This window comes from Prionailurus viverrinus, chromosome B4, assembly GCF_022837055.1.
Source record: "Prionailurus viverrinus isolate Anna chromosome B4, UM_Priviv_1.0, whole genome shotgun sequence".
NCBI lineage: Eukaryota > Metazoa > Chordata > Mammalia > Carnivora > Felidae > Prionailurus > Prionailurus viverrinus.
The window spans coordinates 79,340,582-79,359,811 of NC_062567.1; the positions used below are offsets into that span (position 1 = coordinate 79,340,582).

The 19,230-nt window shown below is 44.2% G+C and overlaps 2 protein-coding genes across 2 annotated transcripts; one reads left to right on the plus strand and one right to left on the minus strand.

Moving 5' to 3' along the window:
- The first annotated feature begins 289 nt into the window (after positions 1 to 289).
- On the plus strand, positions 290 to 1,228 carry LOC125171236 (olfactory receptor 10P1). Its single transcript, XM_047868473.1, has one exon. The coding sequence runs from the start codon at positions 290 to 292 to the stop codon at positions 1,226 to 1,228; it is 939 nt and encodes a 312-aa protein (XP_047724429.1).
- Positions 1,229 to 13,562: 12,334 nt separating this feature from the next.
- Positions 13,563 to 15,076, minus strand: LOC125171010 (olfactory receptor 9-like). Its single transcript, XM_047868037.1, has one exon. The coding sequence runs from the start codon at positions 14,601 to 14,603 to the stop codon at positions 13,563 to 13,565; it is 1,041 nt and encodes a 346-aa protein (XP_047723993.1). The 5' UTR covers positions 14,604 to 15,076.
- Between the last annotated feature and the right edge of the window lie 4,154 nt (positions 15,077 to 19,230).

The following is a 19,230-nucleotide window of genomic DNA, read 5'->3' on the forward strand; positions in this document are numbered from 1 at the left end:
TCAAGCCCTGAACCAGGACTCCGAGCACAGGGAACCATAGAAAATACAGGGAATTTGGAGTCAAGAAACCTAGATTCAAGTCCCAGGCCTACAACTCCTTTGGTATTATTTCAGGCAAATTATTTAACCCCTCCAAGACCCATGGCTTCATCCATAAAGTGGAGACCTTAACTCTCTCACTTGATTCCAGAGGGACTGTATGAAAGTGCTTTACTAAATTACAGAAATGCTGATTATTTCTATATAAACATCTCTTCCCTAGCTGTGCCATAGGTCCTGGCCTCAAGTGATGACTGAGGAAAATCAGACTCTGCCTGAATTTCTCCTTCTAGGATTCTCTGATCTCAGGGCCCTGCAAGGCCCCCTGTTCTGGGTGGTACTTCTGGTCTACCTGCTCACCTTGCTGGGTAACTCTGTGATCATCCTCCTAACACAGGGTAGCCCTGCCCTGCACTCCCCCATGTACTTCTTCTTGCGCCACCTCTCAGTGGTGGAGGTCCTGTACACCACAGACATCGTGCCCAGGACCCTGGTTGACCTGGCCTCCCCACACCCCCGGGCCATCTCATTCCAGAGCTGTGCAACCCAGATGTATGTCTTCATTGTCCTGGGCATCACAGAGTGCTGCCTGCTCACAGCCATGGCCTATGACCGCTATGCTGCCATCTGCCGGCCCCTGCACTATTCCACCCTCATGAGCTGGCAGGCCTGCACAGCTATGGTGGGTATCTCCTGGTTCATGGGCATCATCACAGCCACCACCCATTCCTCCCTCATCTTCACTCTGCCTTTCCCCAGCCACCCAATCATCCCACACTTCCTCTGTGACATCCTGCCTGTACTGAGGCTGGCAAGTGCTGGGAAGCACAGGAGTGAAATCTCTGTGGTGACAGCCACCGTGGTCTTCATTATGGTCCCCTTCTCTCTGATTGTCACCTCTTATGCCCGCATCCTGGGTGCCATCCTGGCAATGGCCTCCACCCAGAGCCGCCGCAAGGTCTTCTCTACCTGCTCCTCCCACCTGCTTGTGGTCTTCCTCTTCTTTGGAACAGCCAGCATCACCTACATCCGGCCCCAGGCAGGCTCCTCTGTCACCATGAACCGCATCCTCAGCCTCTTCTACACAGTTGTCACACCCATGCTCAACCCCATCATCTATACCCTTCGAAACAAGGAGGTGGCAGGAGCCCTGTGGCACATGGTGAAGAGACAGGTCTCCTCACCTTGAAAGAACTCAGGGGATATCTGTTCACTCACTGACTACTCTTCCTTCCAGCCTTCAGGTGTTAGATATAAACCTCAGCTGTCAAAAACCATGCAGCACCTCAAAGAAATAAGGCTTCCTGGCAGAAAGTGTTGGAGTTAAAACAGAGATAAATCTATATCTTACCTCCTATTCCATACCCCAGACTCACTATCAGAGCATGAGCAATTAGGACAAGATAGAATAGAAGGCAATGCTGTTCATGAGAAAGAACATTTATAGGGAAGAGCATCTTCTAGATGGTTCTGAATCCCTGAGCAAGGTGATTGCTGTGTCTATACAAATAGTCAGAATTCTGTGTCAGTAAGGAAGGCAAATTTCTATAAAACTGACACCAACTAAGTGACTGACCCAGAGCCCATGAAGGAGTTTGCCTGGCCCTTCGATCTAGTTTTCTCCCAGAAACGCACTTCTGAGCGCGTTTAAGAAGGCCTTTAAGAAGAGAGAGAGAGTTATTCCCACTTGAAATATTCTGCATAAATATTTTTCCTTGCCTTTCCCCACCCTTGATTTCTGACATCATCCACAATGGGCCATACAGTGTCCATCTGGACAAGAGGATCTCCCTGGATTCCCTGTTCCCCTCCCAACATGCACCATCAGCTTGATCCCATACCTCCTTCACCAGCACCTCAGACTGGGTGAAGCCCTGGGGCCATCCTGGAGAAGACCAAAGACTAAACATTTAACACTCATTGTGGTCACCTAACATTTGACCCTCTCTCAATGTTTGGAGAATTCTCATCTTTAGAAGTCTGGTGGGCAGAGGAACCATTTCCTTCTGTGCAGCTGAGAATGCTTCCCAGCCCTCCAGGACATGACCTAGTTTCACCAATAATTGCACTTGTGCCTAACTAGCTGGTGCTCACAAGAGACAAGGAGCAGCACTCTCCCCCAGGGGACAACAAAAAAGGCTGCAGCAGCAAGTTTCTGGCACAGAAGTGGCATCTGGTTCCTGGTGGCTGCACCAGTGCTTTCCTCAGCTGATCAGGTGATGTTTGGAAGTTACTCCTAGAAGCTTAGTCCCTGGCATGGTCCCCATCTCTCTGTATTTTATTAATCAATTATTCTTCTGCTTCCTTATCTAGGTAGCTTCTGTCATAGTCAAGAATGTTGACTGATGCAATTCCTTTGGAGGCTGGAAGCATCAGAGGGAAAACCTTTACCCTGGTGTACTTGGAATAAAATGGTCTAGACTCTGTTTAGAAAGACCAGCTAAGGGGTGCCTGGGTGACTCAGTCAGTTGAGCGTCCAACTTCAGCCCAGGTCATGATCTCACAGTCCATGAGTTCAAGCCCCACATCAGGCTCTGTGCTGACTGCTCAGAGCCTGGAGCCTGCTTTGGATTCTGTGTCTCCCTCTCTCTCGCCCCTCCCCCCCCACTCACTCTCTGTCTCTCAAAAGTGAATAAATGTTAAAAAAAAAAAAGAAGAAGAAGAAGAAGAAGAAGAAGAAGAAGGGCACCTGGGTGGCTCAGTCAGTTAATCATCCAGCTTTGGCTCAGGTCATGATCTCACAGTTCATGTGTTCAAGCCCCGCATCAGGCTCTATGCTGACAGCTCAGAGCCTGGAGCCTGCTTCAGATTCTGTGTCTCCATCTCTCTGCTTCTCTCCAACTTGGACTCTGTCTGTCTGTCTGTCTGTCTCTCAAAAATAAATAAAAACATTTAAAAAAAAGGAAACAAAGACCAGCTAAAAGGAACTTGGGGTCAGAGAACATCCGCAAACAGTTACAGAATCAAGGAGCCCACAGCTATATGGCACTCCTGATACTCAGAAAAGACCTGATGAGGTCCTTGCTCTCATGGGGCTCCTAATATAATGGGGGTGGTCATGAGGAGAATGGAGTGGAGAGAAAACAATCCAGCAGAGGCATATAATGAGAGTCATTATAAAAATGTATAATCATGCATTGGAAGGTTAATGATTGATAACAGTTTGAGGGTATTTCTGGAAGTCTTCCTGGAAAAAGTGGCCCACTGCCATACTTCCAACCTTCCTCACATAATGGCATACACAGAAAGTGCTAATATTTGAATGGCACGCTGGAATAAACTGAAGGGGTTTCCAATCAGGAAAATGCACAATGAAAAAATTCATTGCACTGTCTTTTTACTATATAATTATAAGGCAAATAAAATATACAGTAATACGGAAGTTTTTAAATATTGGTTTTACATAAAACTTCCACATAAAATATTTATATTTTTATAAGAAATTGAGCTTGTTTCTGTAAACATAATTTTTATATTAGATTTTGTGCTTGAAAATGACTGAATGGGGACGCCTGGTGGCTCAGTGAATTAAGTGGCCAACTCTTGATTTCAGCTCAGGTCAGGATCTCACGGTCAGTGGGTCATAGAGATCAAGCCCTGGTCCAGCTCCATTCTGGGCATGGAGTCTGCTTAAGATTCTCTCTCCCTCTCTTCTGTTCCTCCCCCCACTTGCACAAACTGTCTCTTTTTCTCTTTCTCTTGAAAAAATAAAAAATAAAAATAAGGAAAATGACTAAATGCCTCCTGATCAAGATCTTTAAGTACTGATTTCTTAAAAATAACTGATAGTCACCATCAAAGAAAACTACTCACATAAGTGGGTGATAAAAAATGGAAAGTCTCTTCAAAGTCATTCAAAATTTTGCAGTAATTAGAATTATATGCAAGTACATATTTATATTTACTAGCTCTTCCTTTTCTTTCATTGACAAATGGTAATTTTGAAAAATTTTGTCTCAGTCAGTTAAGCATCCTACTCTTGATTTTGGCTCAGGTCATGCTTTCACAATTTCATGAGTTCGAGCCACGTCAGACTCTGCGCTGACAGCACAGAGCCTGCTTAGGATTTTCCCTCTCACTCTGCCCTTCCCGTGCTCGCGCTTTCTCTTTCTCAAAAATAAATAGTAAATTAAAAAAAGAAGAGGAAATTTTGTAGTAATGAAAGAGTGTTTTGTATCCAATCATACTTTTTCATGTTAAGTATTTCAATACAGTACCATTGGAGCCCTAATGTGCAGAATGCACATGCATTGTTACCGCAGCCACCATGAGACCAACTTAGCTACCACAGTGGGGCCAGCAGGTAACAGACAAAAGTATTGGATATACATGAAGACAAGTATTCAGGACCACTATGAACAGCTGACCTCTCAGGAGGCCCCCTAAACTCCCCATCCTCCAACCCATGAGGGCCACATCTTGGGCTGCACTCTATGCTCCTTGAGCACATGAAAGTCTAGCTCCTTAACAGCTCCATGGGCCTCTTGTCCACAATGAGCAGCAGACACTCAGGAGCTGGCTGCTGGAGTGGACATGAAGATAGCAGAGCACCTCCTGGGCTTCCCTGAACAGCTATGGCTATGGCTCATTTTTCTTTCTCAGGGTTACCAAACCCCACTCCCTTTGGGCTTCCCCCTGAGGAGTCCCAGGCAAGGCTGTTTATGGCCAGATGCAATAGGCTTGGGAGCTGTGTCTATTCTGAGACCCCACAAATGCAGAAACCAAGGGCTTAGGGGATCATTCTCTTACAGAACACTTCCAATATGAGTGGCCCTCCGGTGTGCGATAATGCACCCTTTAGGAAGTTCAAGGTTTTCATTCAGAAAATACTATGTCAAACTGTGTGCCAGGAATACAGGGAAGAGGAGAATAAAACACAAACTAATGGGGGAAGCAGGCCAATTAATAAGCAGTTACAAACTTATAATTTTCAATAGATGTGTACCAAAGATAGCAGCAAGACAAGATGATAAGGAGCAAAGAAGAGGTCCTGAATCCAGTCTGAGAAAGATGGAGAAGGCTTCAGGGAGGAGAGGATATTTTAACTTAAATCTGAATAACAAGAAGTTACCTGGAGTAAGAAGAAAGGGAGGAAAATGTCCAAAAGGCCCACACACTATAAGCCATAAGGCATCCTTTACAATCTGGTATAGCAAGCAATGGAGAAGTGACAAGACAAGAGGGAGAGATAAGGGATGACCAAAATTGTGGGGGTGTGAAGAGGTTCAGTTAACCACACATCTGTCTCCATTTTGGGTTCTCTCCTAACTAAGAAAATATATTGGTAATAGATAGGGAGCAAAAGATCAGCTTTATTACTGAATTGGAGGATATGGCTTGAACCCAACGTCAAAATGAGCTTCCTATTCCCCACGTTTACCATCACCCCCCAGGTACAAGTGGAGAATCTGTACAAATTACAAATCAACCCAAACAGGCCTACCCCTGAGCTCACCATCTGAAGGGGGAAAAAGTGTATGCAGCCTCAAGCAGGGCAGCCTGAGAAAGAAAGCCAAAGAGGGTTTAGGCCATGCATGGGCAATATGCTTTCTACAGTATCAGCAGTAAGGTCTCCTCCTCCCCAGAAGAAGCGGTGAAGTCTTGACAGAAAGGCAGGAGATGTCCCCACCCTTGTTCCCTTCTTTGAAAGGAATTTAAAAATCCCCTCATTTTGTGGAAAATCTAAGGAACAGGATAATAGATGTGTTCCCACCTCCACACAGTCTAGATCATGAAGGGTAATGGGGGTCACTTACAAATTTGGGGACTCATCCTGAGTGACAAGATGGGATTTGAGGGGTTTTTAATTTTTTTAATGTTAAATTTATTTTTGAGAGAGAGAGAGAGAGCACATGAGAGTGGGGGGTGGGAGGCAGAGACAGAGGGGGACAGAGGATCCAAGTGGGCTCCATGCTGACAGCAGGGATCCTGATACAGGGCTCAAACTCACAAACCATGAGATCATGCCCTGAGCTGAAGTCAGACACCTAACCAACTGAACCACCCAGGTGCCCCGGGATTTGAGTTCTTAAAAGATCGTTCTAGTCGCGATGTGAAGAATAGATAACAGTGGCAGAAAAAGAGCCAGAGACCACTAATCAGTTTCTTAGGGCATCCCACTGCAAACCACAGATTCTGCTCTGATCATCTGAAGCAGAGAGGAATTGACCAAAGAAGACTTAGCAGTGCAGTCTCCAAGGGAAGCAGAGACTCAAGGTCCTTGGCCACACATCAGGGATGAAACTCAACACTCCACAAGGGCATTCCAGCATCCATACCACTGACACCAGACTCAGTTCACCCAACACTGTCCAGTGCATACTGATGACCCTCGGGCCCAGACATCAGAATTCTGCCACAGCTGTCCCCCTGAGCCAGATGCCTTCTCCACACACTCTCCAGACCATAAATTCTACATCCCTCTGCCACATTGCTCAACTCCAAACCAATGTATGACTTATAGTAGAACCACAGTCACATGCCAGTGCCCTAGCTACAAAGGTAGCTAGGAATAGAAGTTTTCTGGCTACTACTTTGGAGAAAGGGGACTTACAAGGCAGTAAACTTCCCAAACATTAGAGGGGTGTTTGAAAGATAGTGAAAAGACCAAAATAAATAAATAAAATAAAAGACAAATGTCTACCACTTACAAATCCCACTGCTGTAACTGGAATCCAGATGATTCCAGCACACTCTCCATTGAAAAGAAGGGGTATACAGTGCAGTGACCTGGTAGAAATTTGAGGCATAAAGGAAGTGATTAGGGCCTAACCAGAAGCACAGAAAGGCATTTAAGCCAGAATAAACAGTAATAATAATAGCTAATACCATTTGAGTACATACTGTACTCATATAATAACATGATAATACCCTCTTGACTAGTGATTGTCTTATTTAACTCCCATAAAAACCTTATGTGGTAGGCAAAGGGATGGATCCTGATTTTGTGGGACCTAAAGCTTATATAATTTGAGATGGCCCTATTTAATAAAATAAACAAAAAACTACTAATATAAAATTAGGCACAAATGTTTATTTAAGATGAGAAAAGAAACGGGAGTGCCTGAGTGGTTCAGTTGGTTAAGGGTCCAACTCTTGATTTCAGCTCAGGTCATGATCTCATGGTTCATGGGATCCAGCCCCATGTATGGCTCTGTCCTAACAGGGTGGAGCCTGCTTGGAATTCTCTCTCTCTCTCTCTCTCTCTCTCTCTCTCAATAAATAAATAAACAAACAAACAAACAAGCATTTTAAAAACTTCTTTAAAAAATATGGAAAAAGGGGCACCTGGATGGCTCAGTCGTTAAGCATCTGACTTCAGCTTAGGTCATGATCTCATGGTTCGTGAGTTTGAATCCCACATTGGGTGAGCTCAAGCCCCACTTCAGGTGAGCTCAAGCCCCACTTTGGGCAAAAAAAACACAAGCCCCGCTTCGGATGAGCCCTGCTTCTCTTTCTCTCTCTACTTCTCTCCCTTTCTCTCTCTCTCTCTGCCCCTCTCTCACTTGTGCCCGTTGAATTGTATCACCCTCTGTACATTGGGTATAACATGATCCACCCAGCCTAAAGCTAGGCATTCTCAATAGCACTTCATCAATAAGTGATAGTGTTACTGTATGTTAACTAACTGGAATTTAAATTAAAACTTTTAAAAAATAAGTGGTAATGTTAAATTCAGATGGAGCCCAAGCACATCCTGGAGACACAAAAAAAGTTTCATCTACCTCCTTCCCCAGAAAAGCATGCCCAGTTCATTCATAATGAACCTGTGAATAAAATGGCTGTCATGGCAAGAAAGGAGGCCATGCATGAACTTGACAAAAGGGGCTTCCCTTTACCAAGCGAACCCAGTTACCACCACTGCTGAGAACAACTCGCCATTTACTTTGAGTTGGTGGTTAAGAGCTTTGTGAGAGACAAATCTCCACCCTGGTATACAAAAGACAGTAAGGCCAAAATATTGGCTTTTCCTAAAGTCTGGCAGCCAAGACACAAGCCTATGACCTTGGTTAGCCCTAGTGCTAGACTTTAAATTGAGTGCGAGTGATACAAAGAGTGGAGGAAAGTTTACAACTCATTTTGGTGATGGCAGCAGTGCCATTCAGGGCCCATAATCAGCAGAGCCACACAGTGCCAGAGGAGTCACCAATAGCCAATGGTGGCAGTGCCAACAGCCTCCTAATCAGACCACTCTTGTGGTGTGACCTTATCTGTAACTCTGGTCTCTAAACTTTTCTTGGTTCCTAATCATTTTCTAAGCCTGGTTCTCCAGGATTCCCATAGCTCTGTATGCCACCAGAGTTCTTTTTTCTCCACCCCAGAGTTGCTCACTTGCTACCCTTTTCCTTCTCCTCCGTGGCCCATCTCTACTCACAGTGTGCATCAAGATTTCCTAATTTCCAAATCCCCTCTCTTCAAAAGCCCACACCCCACTTCTCCTTACCTTTTTCAACATAACACATTTTTTTAGAGAAGAAAGAGAAGGAAAGAGGGGCAAAGGAAGAGGGAGAAAGAATCTTAAGCAGGCTCCACACTCAGTGCACAGCTGGACTCAGGGCTCTGCCCTAAGCATGCACTCTGCATTCAGGCCCTCAACGTAACACATTTTAGACTTTCCAGCAACTTTAGAAGAATTTTTTTTAATGTTTATTTATTTTTGAGAAAGAGAGAGAGAGACACACAGTGCAAGCAGGGGAGGAGCAGAGAGAGAGGGAGACACAGAATCTGAAACAGGCTCCGGGCTCCCAGCTGTCTCGAACTCACAAACCACGAGATCACGACCCAAGCCAAAGTCGGCTGCTTAACCCATTGAGCCACCTAGGTGCCCCTAGAGGAATTCTTTTCAACGGAGAAAGTCCCCAATTTTTAAGATCTAAAAACCTTTATGTGGGGTACCTGGGTGGCTCAGTCTGTTAAATGGCCTGCCGACTCTTGGTTTCAGTTCAGGTCATGATCTCACACTTTGTGCATTGGAGCCCCACATCAGGTGCTGACAGCACAGAGCCTGCTTGGGATTCTGTCTCTCCCTCTCTCTCTGCCCTTATCCTGCTCATGTGAGCTCGCTCGCTCTCTTGCTCTCTCTCTCTCTTTCTCTCGATAAATAACTAAACTTTTAAAAAATCTCTATGAAAGTCATCATAGGGGCACCTGGGTGGCTCAGTTGGTTGAGTGTCCAACTCTTGATTTCAGATCAGTCATGATCCCAGGGTGGTGAGATCAAGCCCTGAGTTGGGCTCTACACTGAATATGGAGCCTACGTGGGATTCCCTCTCTCCCTCTGCCCCTCTCCCCTGCTCTCTCTCTCTCTAAAATAAATTTTAAATTTTTTTCAAGAAATAACAAATTATAATAGTAGCAATCATAGTAGTAATCAAAATAGATTAGTTTACACTTCACTATTTGCCATGCACTGTGCGAAGCAATTCTCTTATATTTATTGACCCAGTCAACAAATGTTTTCTGAACATCCACTATATGCCAGACACTAGGAATACACTGGTGAACAAGACAGGCAACATTACTGCCTTTATGGGACATATATTTTAGTGAAGGGAGAGAAACCACAAATAAATAAACAAGTTGATTTCAGATCATGCTAAGTGGTCATATAGTAAAGAATGACAGGAGGAGGCTACATTTAATCCTTACAACAATCCTGTGAAGCATAGAAACTTTTGTAATCATTGTTATACAGTTGAGGAAATTAAGGCATAAACATGTTAAGAAATCTTCCAAAGTTTCAAAGATGGTAAATGACAGTCAGGATTTGATCTTGGACCTGCTCCACACCAAAGCCAAACTCTAAAGCATTATGCCATAGTGCCATTTAAAACCTAGCCTTCCGGTCAACCTTCCTTAGCTACTTCTATATTCTCCTTGACTTTCCAGTGACATAAGGGACCCCATTCTACTCTTTAATGTCCTCGATTCACAAGGATTGACTTGGGCTCCTCCATCTTCAGAATCCTATATCCTCCTTTGCACTTACAGGAGGGCCAACATTCACACAAGTACTCAGAGTGGGTCTCTGGTCAAACAAAGGACTCATATCACAAGAAACTACTCTATTTCCCAAAGGGCTTCCTTCTTCCTTAATGGAGGTGATCAGAGTTTTCTACTTAACTCCTCATCTCCAACTGCAGTTCCAGTCCTGCTCAAATAACACGTGGGACTAGACTTGCCAGATTTAACAATAAAAATACAAGATGTCCAGTTAAATTTGACTTTCTGATGCACAGTGAATAATTTTTTATGTAACTATGTCCCTAATATTTCCTTTAAAAAAAGATTTTTGGGGGGCACCTGGGTGGCTCAGTCGGTTGAGCGTCCGACTTTGGCTCGGGTCATTATCTCGCGGTTTGTGAGTTTGAGCCCCATGTCAGGCTCTGTGCTGACAGCTCAGAGCCTGGAGCCTGCTTCAGATTCTGTGTCTCGCTCTCTCTCTGCCCCTCCCCTGCTTATGCTCTGTCTCTCTCTGTCTCAAAAATAAATAAAACATTAAAAAAAAAATTTTAATATTTTTGTTGTTGTTGTTGTTTATTTATTTGGGGGGAAGAGGGGTAGAGAGAGAGGGAGAGAAAGAATCCCAAACAGGGCCCATACCCAGCATGGAGCCAGACTCAGGACTTAATCTCATGACTGCAAGATCATTACCCAAGCCAAAATTAAGAGGCAAACGCTCCACTGACTGAGCCAGCCAGGCATCCCCCAAATATGTCTTTCCCCAGAAAGATAAAACAATGCTAAATCCCTGCAGCATATTTTATGGGACATACTTATACTATAATATTGTTTGTTGTTTATCTGAAATTCAAATTTAACAGAGCACTCTGTATTTTCCTGACAGTTCTAACCAGGAACCCTGAAAATAGGGGACCTCAGCTTCCTGAGATTATGGTCACTGTCTCAAGTGAGAAAAGCATGAAACCAACTTGGGCTGAGCCAGTCTGATTTCATCATATCCTCTTCTTGTCACAACCCCAGCTCAGAACAATGGAGAAAGAATTGTCTCCCCTCGTCTTGTTCAGACACCAACTCTATCAGGAAGTCATCCTTGGTTTTGACCGTGATGCCCCATGTTGCCCTCTCAGTCCACCTCTGTCTCAGCCAGCCCTTGGCTGACTGAGGGAAAGTGGGTTCTTGTCTTCCTCATCACATCTTTTCTGCACTATAAGAATATTAAATATCCACACCTCTCCATCTTTCTTTTCCCTAAGCCATCTAACACCAACACACTCCTCATCCTTAATCCATCAACTTCCTTGCCCTGAACATTGGACAGCCCTCAACTGGGCTGCAAAAAAATAAGAATTCTCTTGGAAAGCAATTTGGCAATATGTTTCAAAAGCTCTAAAACTGGGGCGCCTGGGTGGCACAGTCGGTTAAGCGTCCGACTTCAGCCAGGTCACGATCTCGCGGTCCGTGAGTTCGAGCCCCGCGTCGGGCTCTGGGCTGATGGCTCGGAGCCTGGAGCCTGTTTCCGATTCTGTGTCTCCCTCTCTCTGACCCTCCCCCGTTCATCTCTGTCTCTCTCTGTCTCAAAAATAAATAAACGTTAAAAAAAAAAAAAATTAAAAAAAAAAAAAAAAAAGCTCTAAAACTGTATGAGTTTTTACCCAGCAATTCTATTTCTAGAAATTTGTGCTCATAAAAAACATAAGATAACAATACAAAGACATAAGTGCAATGACATCTATCTCGGCAAAATTTATAACAAAGATTAATTCCAGGGGCGCCTGGGTGGTTCATTTGGTTAAGCTTCTGACTCTTGATTTCAGCTCAAATCATGACCTCACAGTTCATGGGATCAAGTCCTGCATGGGATACTGTCTCTCCCTCTCTTTCTTTTTTTTTTTAACATTTATTCATTTTTGAGAGACAGAGAGAGATAGAGTGTGAGTGGGGGAGGGAAGAGAGAGAGGGAGACACAGAATCCAAAGCATGCTCCAAGCTCTGAGCTGTTAGAACAGAGCCCAACACGGGGCTTGAACTTACAAACTGTGAGACCATGACCTGAGCTGAAGTCGGATGCTTAATCAACTGAGCCACCCAGACGCCCCTCCCTCTCCCTCTCTTTCTGCCCCTTCCCCACTCATGGTCTTTCTCTCTCTCTCTCAAGATAATAAATAAACTTTAAAAAAAAAAAAAGACACATCTCTGGTCTGCAGTTTGTCACCAAGAAACTGGAGCTGTCCTTTTTAAAAATAAATAAATAAATAAATACACTTTAAAAATATTATCAATTCCAATAGTAGGAGTTGCTTAATATTGTAGTATGTATCCATATATCAATACTATAAGGATATTAAAATCACGCTTTGGAAGTCTACTTATATGGTAAAATGCTACCATGTAGTTTAGTAAAGTGGAAAATAAAGGTTATAGAACAACCTAGACAATAAAATCCCATTTTTAGTTTTTAAAAATATGTTTATATACATATATAGAGGGAAACCAGAGCACAATAATTTCCCAAGAACATTAACGTCAAAATGGTAATATTTTCTTTTCTTCAGAATGTAAAATTTTCTGCGATTAATAGTGTTAATTTTGTAAACTGAAAATCAATGCTATTTTAAAGGCCCCATTTATTGTGTCTTGAGAATGATTTCCCTGTTTATACTGGCCCCTCCTGTGGCTTATTGCTGAAAGTAAGTTAACGAACTTACTGGCTTCCCAAGAAAAGTAAAATGGTGCCAGGTCTCTCTATCCAGCATATTAAGGTGGATTCCAAGTAGAAATAGTGGACAGTTTACAAGAAACAAAGGCATCATCTTGGAAGTCAAGGGGCCAGACTGGACCTTTTGATCGGTCAGGGGAGAGAAATCATATGTGCATTTTTACCTTAGAACCAGAGGAGAAAATAGAGAGCAAGTCAGGCCGCAGGTGAGAAGGAAGCTAAGTAGAAAATATTAACATCTCAGGGATCCCAGAATGACAGTTGTAAATGAGCAAAGTACTAGGCAGATGCTTCCAGACCTAAAGCAACACCAAGCAAGACTTGGCGCCTGAGCTTCTGAGCCAGACAAGCTATGCCCTGCTTCTGTTCCTTCCCTGCCAACCCAGTCACACAGATCAGACCTTGCACCTGGACTGAAAGAGCTCCTGCTGTACGAAAGGCAACTGATATGAACGAGAAAGGCTTGCAATGAGGAGTCTGGGAGAAGAGAGTTATCACCAGGAAGCATGGTCCCACACAGTGCCTTGAACCTCAGAAAAGAGCAGAAATTGCTCAATTATCGCACAAGATGGGCACAACTGCCCTCTTTCCTCAACCTTCCCTCCAGTGTATGTTTTTGCAGCTCTGCACCTACAAACAAGACAGGTCAAGGCCATAAGAGGAGACCCCAGAAGCAGAGCTCTGAGAAGCATGTCAGTGGCTTGGGCCCTCGAACTGGGCAGGCCAGGGAACCTCACACTCACAATGCAGAGCAGGCCAGATCCCTGGGGACCGAGGGTCCTAGCTTCTCCCTCCTCTGAAAACATCCAAGGATCAGGCCCTTATCTTCAATAACTCGAAGGAATCAAGGGCTCCAAAGGTATCTCTTCACAAGCCGCCTCATTGCCCCCGTGACCTCCTTGTTCCTCAGAGTGTAGACAAAAGGGTTGAACACAGGAGTGACAACTGTGTAGAAGAGAGCAAGGATCTGGTCCGTGTCCTGAGAGGAGCCTGCCCAAGGCCTCATATATGCAACAGTCCCAGTCCCAAAAAAGAGTATGACCACAAACAGGTGGGAGGAACAGGTAGAGAAGACTTTTCGACGTCCCTGGGATGTTGTGACCCCAAGGAGGGTGGCAAGGATGCAGGCATAGGAGGCTACGATCAGTAAGAAGGGGGTCAGGATAAAGGCTATTGTGACGGCAAGATTGCCCACTTCGCCCCAGAAGGTGCTGGCACTAGCCAGCCTCAGCACAGGCAGGATGTCACAGAGGAAGTGGTGGATTGTGTTGGCACCACGGAAGGGCAAAGTGAAGATGAAGAGGGAGTGAGTGGTGCCTGTAATGATGCCCATGAGGTAGGAGGCCCCTGCCATGCTCACACAAGCTTCCTGGTTCATCAGAGTGGTATAATGCAGCGGCCGGCAGATGGCAGCATAGCGGTCATAGGCCATGGCAGTGAGCAAGCAGCATTCAGCAATGCCAAAGAGGGCAAAGAAATACAGCTGGGTGAAGCAGCTGGCAGGTGAGATGGTGGGGCAGGAGGCAAGGAGATCAGCCAGCATCCTAGGCACGACGGTTGTGGTGTAGAGGATTTCCACCGTGGAGAAGTGGCGAAGGAAGAAATACATGGGCAAGTGCAGGGCACGGTCTGCCAGCGTGAGGAGGATGATGAGGGAGTTGCCCAGCAAGGTGACCAGGTAGATGCAAAGCACCCCCCAAAACAGAGGACCCCGAAGGGGACCAAAACCCGAGAACCCCAGCAAAACAAACTCAGTTACTGCTGTGCCATTGCCACTACCCATATCCTCAAGTCCAGACTGGAAGAAGGAGCTGGGCAGAGGCTCATGCAGCACCAGAAGGCAGCCAGGCAAAGGCAAAGGCTCCTGCTGCAGCAGGAAAGGCATGAAATAGTCTACAGGAACATTCCAGTTACCAGGAATGAGATGCGTGAGCACCTGAGCCGGTAGCAATTCCCTGCCAGAAACTCCCTCAGAACAGAAAGAAGACAAACCAGAGGAATAGAGGGAGAATGGCAGGCCTTCCTTAAGCCTGGGAACTGGAAAGACATCAGGGTGGTCCTTCTATTCACTGAGTTCTGGGTTCGAGGAGCAAAGAGCTGGTACAGGTAAAAGAGCTCCCTTTGAGAAAGTCGTGGTGAAAATGGGCAGAAAGATGGGTGAGCAGACAGAATAAACAAAGCTAGCAGCAAACTGGAAGAAAAATAGATCAACCAGGAAGCAGAGGAAGAACTGGAGTGGGAACAAGAGAAAGAAAGAGAAGGCACAGGATCACAGGCTAAAGAGAGAAGGCACAGGGTGCTTTTACCTACAGATGAGTCCCCACAGCCCTCAGGATGCCTTCCTTGGCAGCACACCAACAGGTGCTCTGTCCCCCCCAAGAGCCAGATTCCCAGAGGATAGGGAGAGAAAATAGGCAACGGAAGCTAAGGAGAGTGTTAGAGTCTTTTCTAGGCTGCAAAAAGTTTATTAAGAATTTCAAATAATTTACCTAAATAGTCCGCCTTCAAGGAGGGGAAGGATAACTCCCCACTCCTTAAGTGTGGGCTACATATAGTGACTTTCTGGAAAGAAGGTGACAAAAGAGTAACTTTACAGAGAAGCAACCTGACAAATACCACCTCAACCAAGTGATAATCAGCTGTGTCAAATCATGTTGATAGTATGTACCTTTGATCTTGTGTGATGACAATGGCATGTCACTCCTGTGGCCTTTCTCCAGAAACCCATAACTGCAGGCTAATCATAAGAAAAATGTCAATTCTAATAGAGACACATGCTACAAAATATCTGACCAATACTCCTCAAAACTGTCAAGGAAGGTCATCCAAAACAAGGAACATCTGAGAAACTACAGAGCATAACAACTAAATGAAATGTAGTATCCTTGAAAGGGGAAAAAAAAAAAGAATATTGGGCCAAAACTAAGGAAATCTGAACAAAGCGTGAATCTTAGTTAATAATAACATATCAGTATTGGTTCACTAATTGTGACTAATGTATCATACTAATATAAGATGTTACTAATAAAGGAAACTGGACACGGAGTATTTTTTTTAATGTTTTATTTATTTTTGAGAGAGAGAAGAGTGTGAAAAGGGGAGGGGCAGAGAGAAAGGGAGACAGAATCCAGAACAGGGTCCAGGCTCTGAGCTGTCAGCACAGAGCCTGATGTGGGGCTCGACCTCAGAAACTGCGAGATCATGACCGGAGCCCAAGTCAGGCATTAAACCAGCTGAGCCACCCGGATGCCCCAGACACAGAATACTTGGGAACTAGGTGTACTATCTTTGTAATTTTTCTGTAAGTCTAAAACTATTCTTAAAAATGTTTATATTTATTTCATTATTTAATGTTTATTTTTGAAAAAGAGAGAGACAGAGCATGAGTGGGGGAGGGGCAGAGAGAGAGGGAGACACAGACTCTGAAGCAGGCTCCAGGCTCCCAGATGTCAGCACAGAGCATGATGCAGGGCTCGAACTCACAATCCATGAGATTATGACTTGAGCTGAAGTTGGATGCTTAACCAACTGAGCCACCCAGGCACCCCAAAAATGTTTATTTTTAAAAGTTTGTTTTTAAAGGTTAATTTATTTAAAAATTTTTTTTTAAATAGAAGTGAATTTATTGACAGAGAAAGGTGTTTACAACATATTATTACATGATAAAAGCAGGGCTAAAAGACCAATAAATTCTTAATATAAAATATATATCAGATAGATAGACAGATGGAAAGCAAAGTAGTTAATGATAGGCTCTGAATGAAAAAGACGTGGAGTTTGTGTGTGTGTGTGTGTGTGTGTGTGTTGTTTACTTTTTTAATATGTTTTGATCCAATGATCATACAGCAGGAAAAAAAAATTTATAAAATATTAAAAGAAAAAGATGAAATTTGTTTTAACATATTTTGATATTTAAAAAAATGTTTTTAATGTTTATTTATTTTTGAGAGACAAAGAGGGACAGAGCATGAGCAGGGCAGGGATAGAGAGAGAGAGGGAGACAGAATCCAAAGCAGGCTCCAGGTTCTGGGCTGTCAGCACAGAGCCCCATGCGGGGCTTGAACCCACGAACCGTGAGATCATGACCTCAGCAGAAGTCTGACACTCAACTGACTGAGCTATCCAGGCACCCCTAACATATTTTGATATTTTTAAATGTCTAATTTATTTTCAACCAATGATGCCTACTTACACCTTTGGAAATGTTTTTATTAATAGTTTGATTATGCAATTTGAATTAGTAGTGAGTGTTTCTGAATATTTCAAAAGCTGTGAGTGGAACACTGCGATGGACACTTAGGTTGTTTTCAGATTTATGATGTTCCTACAATTTCCAATTTAAAAGAGTTACAAATAAAAACAGCAGGGGGCGTGGGAAGTCTGGAAAATGACCCCAAAAGGTAGATTTTTTTTTTTTTTCCTGAAGAGTGCACAATTCCCGAGTTTGTTCCAAATGGGATCGCATCGCTCCCCATGTGGTGAATCTCAGAATAGCCACATTCTGTCTGCACAGGACAGAAGTAAGAGCTTCTCAGTTGGTAACCTCCTAGGGAGCTTCTCAGTTGAAATCTGAAATCTGTCCCTGTACTCAAGAGAGCAGGGAGAGTTGAGAGAAAGAGACAGCCACTCTAAGCTGGTAGGTGGCATTTTTAATAAGCAAAGGGAACTTACAGATGAGGCTTATCTTGGGCGACAGCAAAGCGAATGGATCCCTGCACCTGCCCGCTGCGCCTTAAGAGTTTATAAAGATGCCCTAACTGGGTTTAGTCACGTATTCCGTGCAGGTGTTCTCAACACATCACTATCTCAAGGCTATGTCCTTGGAGCAGTCTCTGGGAGTGGGAAAGGCAAGTGGAACCCACATTCCAAGAATAGGAGCGGGGGTGAGAAGCCTGTGATCACCCAGGTGCAGCTGACTGGTCAACGGGTGGTCATGTCTTTTCAATGACCTTCTCCAACGGATCTAGAAAAGCTCATTTGGTTTACCCAAGATCACTCAGTGAATTAAGGGCAGAGCTGAAACCAGTAATAACATGTGTCATTTATAGGGCATGGCATCGGTTGCATAAACCACCTCTCTTAATCCTGACACAGTGAGGTTCCATTAACCCCACCCTACAGTTGAGGAATGGGTGAGAGAGATGAAGTGTCTTGTCCAAGGTCACACAGCCTGATAACAGCAGAGCCAGAATTCAAACATAGTCTATCTGCCCCCAAAGCCAGTGTAACTGAACACTGTAAACCCAGTCTGTGTCTAACCCAAAGCCTATCCCACTTGTCTTTGCAAAGTGTCTGCATCTACATCACAAAAGAAGATGCCTTGGAGACAACTGCTCTAATCTCTTCTTGTTACAAACAAGGAAACAAAGACAGAGAAGGGATAGATAGGATTTTTCCACAGTCACCCAGGGACAGAGCTAGGGCTGAGGCCAGGTTTCTCATCAAATGTTCTCTCTCAGCCTTTGTTTTACCTCCCAATCCACTGTAACTCTGTGTACATGCGTGTGTGTGTGTGTATGGGTCTGTGTGGGTGCACATGTGTTCCATGTTTGCGTGCAGGGACCACCCTACTCATAGGAAGAGTGACAATGAAAACCCCAGAGTAATCCCCACCAGTAACAGGAGCTTCTCAAATCAGCACCTTCCCATTTGCAGAGCCTTGAAGTCAATGTCAAGACTTAAGAGTTTAAAGGAAGAAAGGATTCATCAGTGGCATAAGGCACCACAAATGGAGCCCTGAGGGGGACTAAGGGTGCTTCAGTGGTGCAATAACTCAGGTATATATAGTTGATCCTTGAACAATTTGGGGGTTAGGAGTGCCAACCCCCACCCCACGGGCAAAAATTCACTTATAACTTTTGATTCCCAAAAACCTTAATTACTGATAGCCCACTGTTGACCAGAAGCCTTACCAGTAACATAAATAATTGACTAACACCTATTCTGTATGTTACATGTATTATATACTGTATTCTCACGATAAAATAAGCTACAGAAGAGAAAATGTTATTAAGAAAATCATAAGGGAGGGGTGTCTAGGTGGCTCAGTCGATTGAGCATCAGACTTCAGCTCAGGTCATGATCTCACAGTCAGTTGTGGGATTAAGCCCTGTACAAGGCTCCATGCTGGGCATGGAGCCTGCTTGAGATTCTCTCTCCCTCTCCCTCTACCCCTCCCCAACTCGCACACACACATGCACATTCATGCTCTCTGTCTCAAAAAAAATTAAAGATTAAAATTAAAGAAAATCATAAGAAAAACACATTTGTAGTATCATACTTAAAAAAATCTACATATTAAGTGGACCCATGAAGTTCAAACCCATCTTGTTCGAGGGTCAACTGTATTTCCCTGAAGTACAGTGTACAAGGCTCAAAAGGACACATGAGGCCATTAGGGGGTCAGACATCCTATAAATAGGCAGAGCTCAAACCATAAGCCCCTTCTTCCCCCAGGAGAAGAAGCCCAGGGAACCAAAATAGGACCTACTTCAACCAAGAAGCTTAGCCTC

What these genes read in the sequence shown, in the direction of transcription:
- LOC125171236 (XM_047868473.1), top strand. Translation starts at nt 290, where the DNA reads ATGACTGAGGAAAATCAGACTCTGCCTGAATTTCTCCTTCTAGGATTC.
- LOC125171010 (XM_047868037.1), bottom strand. Translation starts at nt 14,603, where the DNA reads ATGCCTTTCCTGCTGCAGCAGGAGCCTTTGCCTTTGCCTGGCTGCCTT.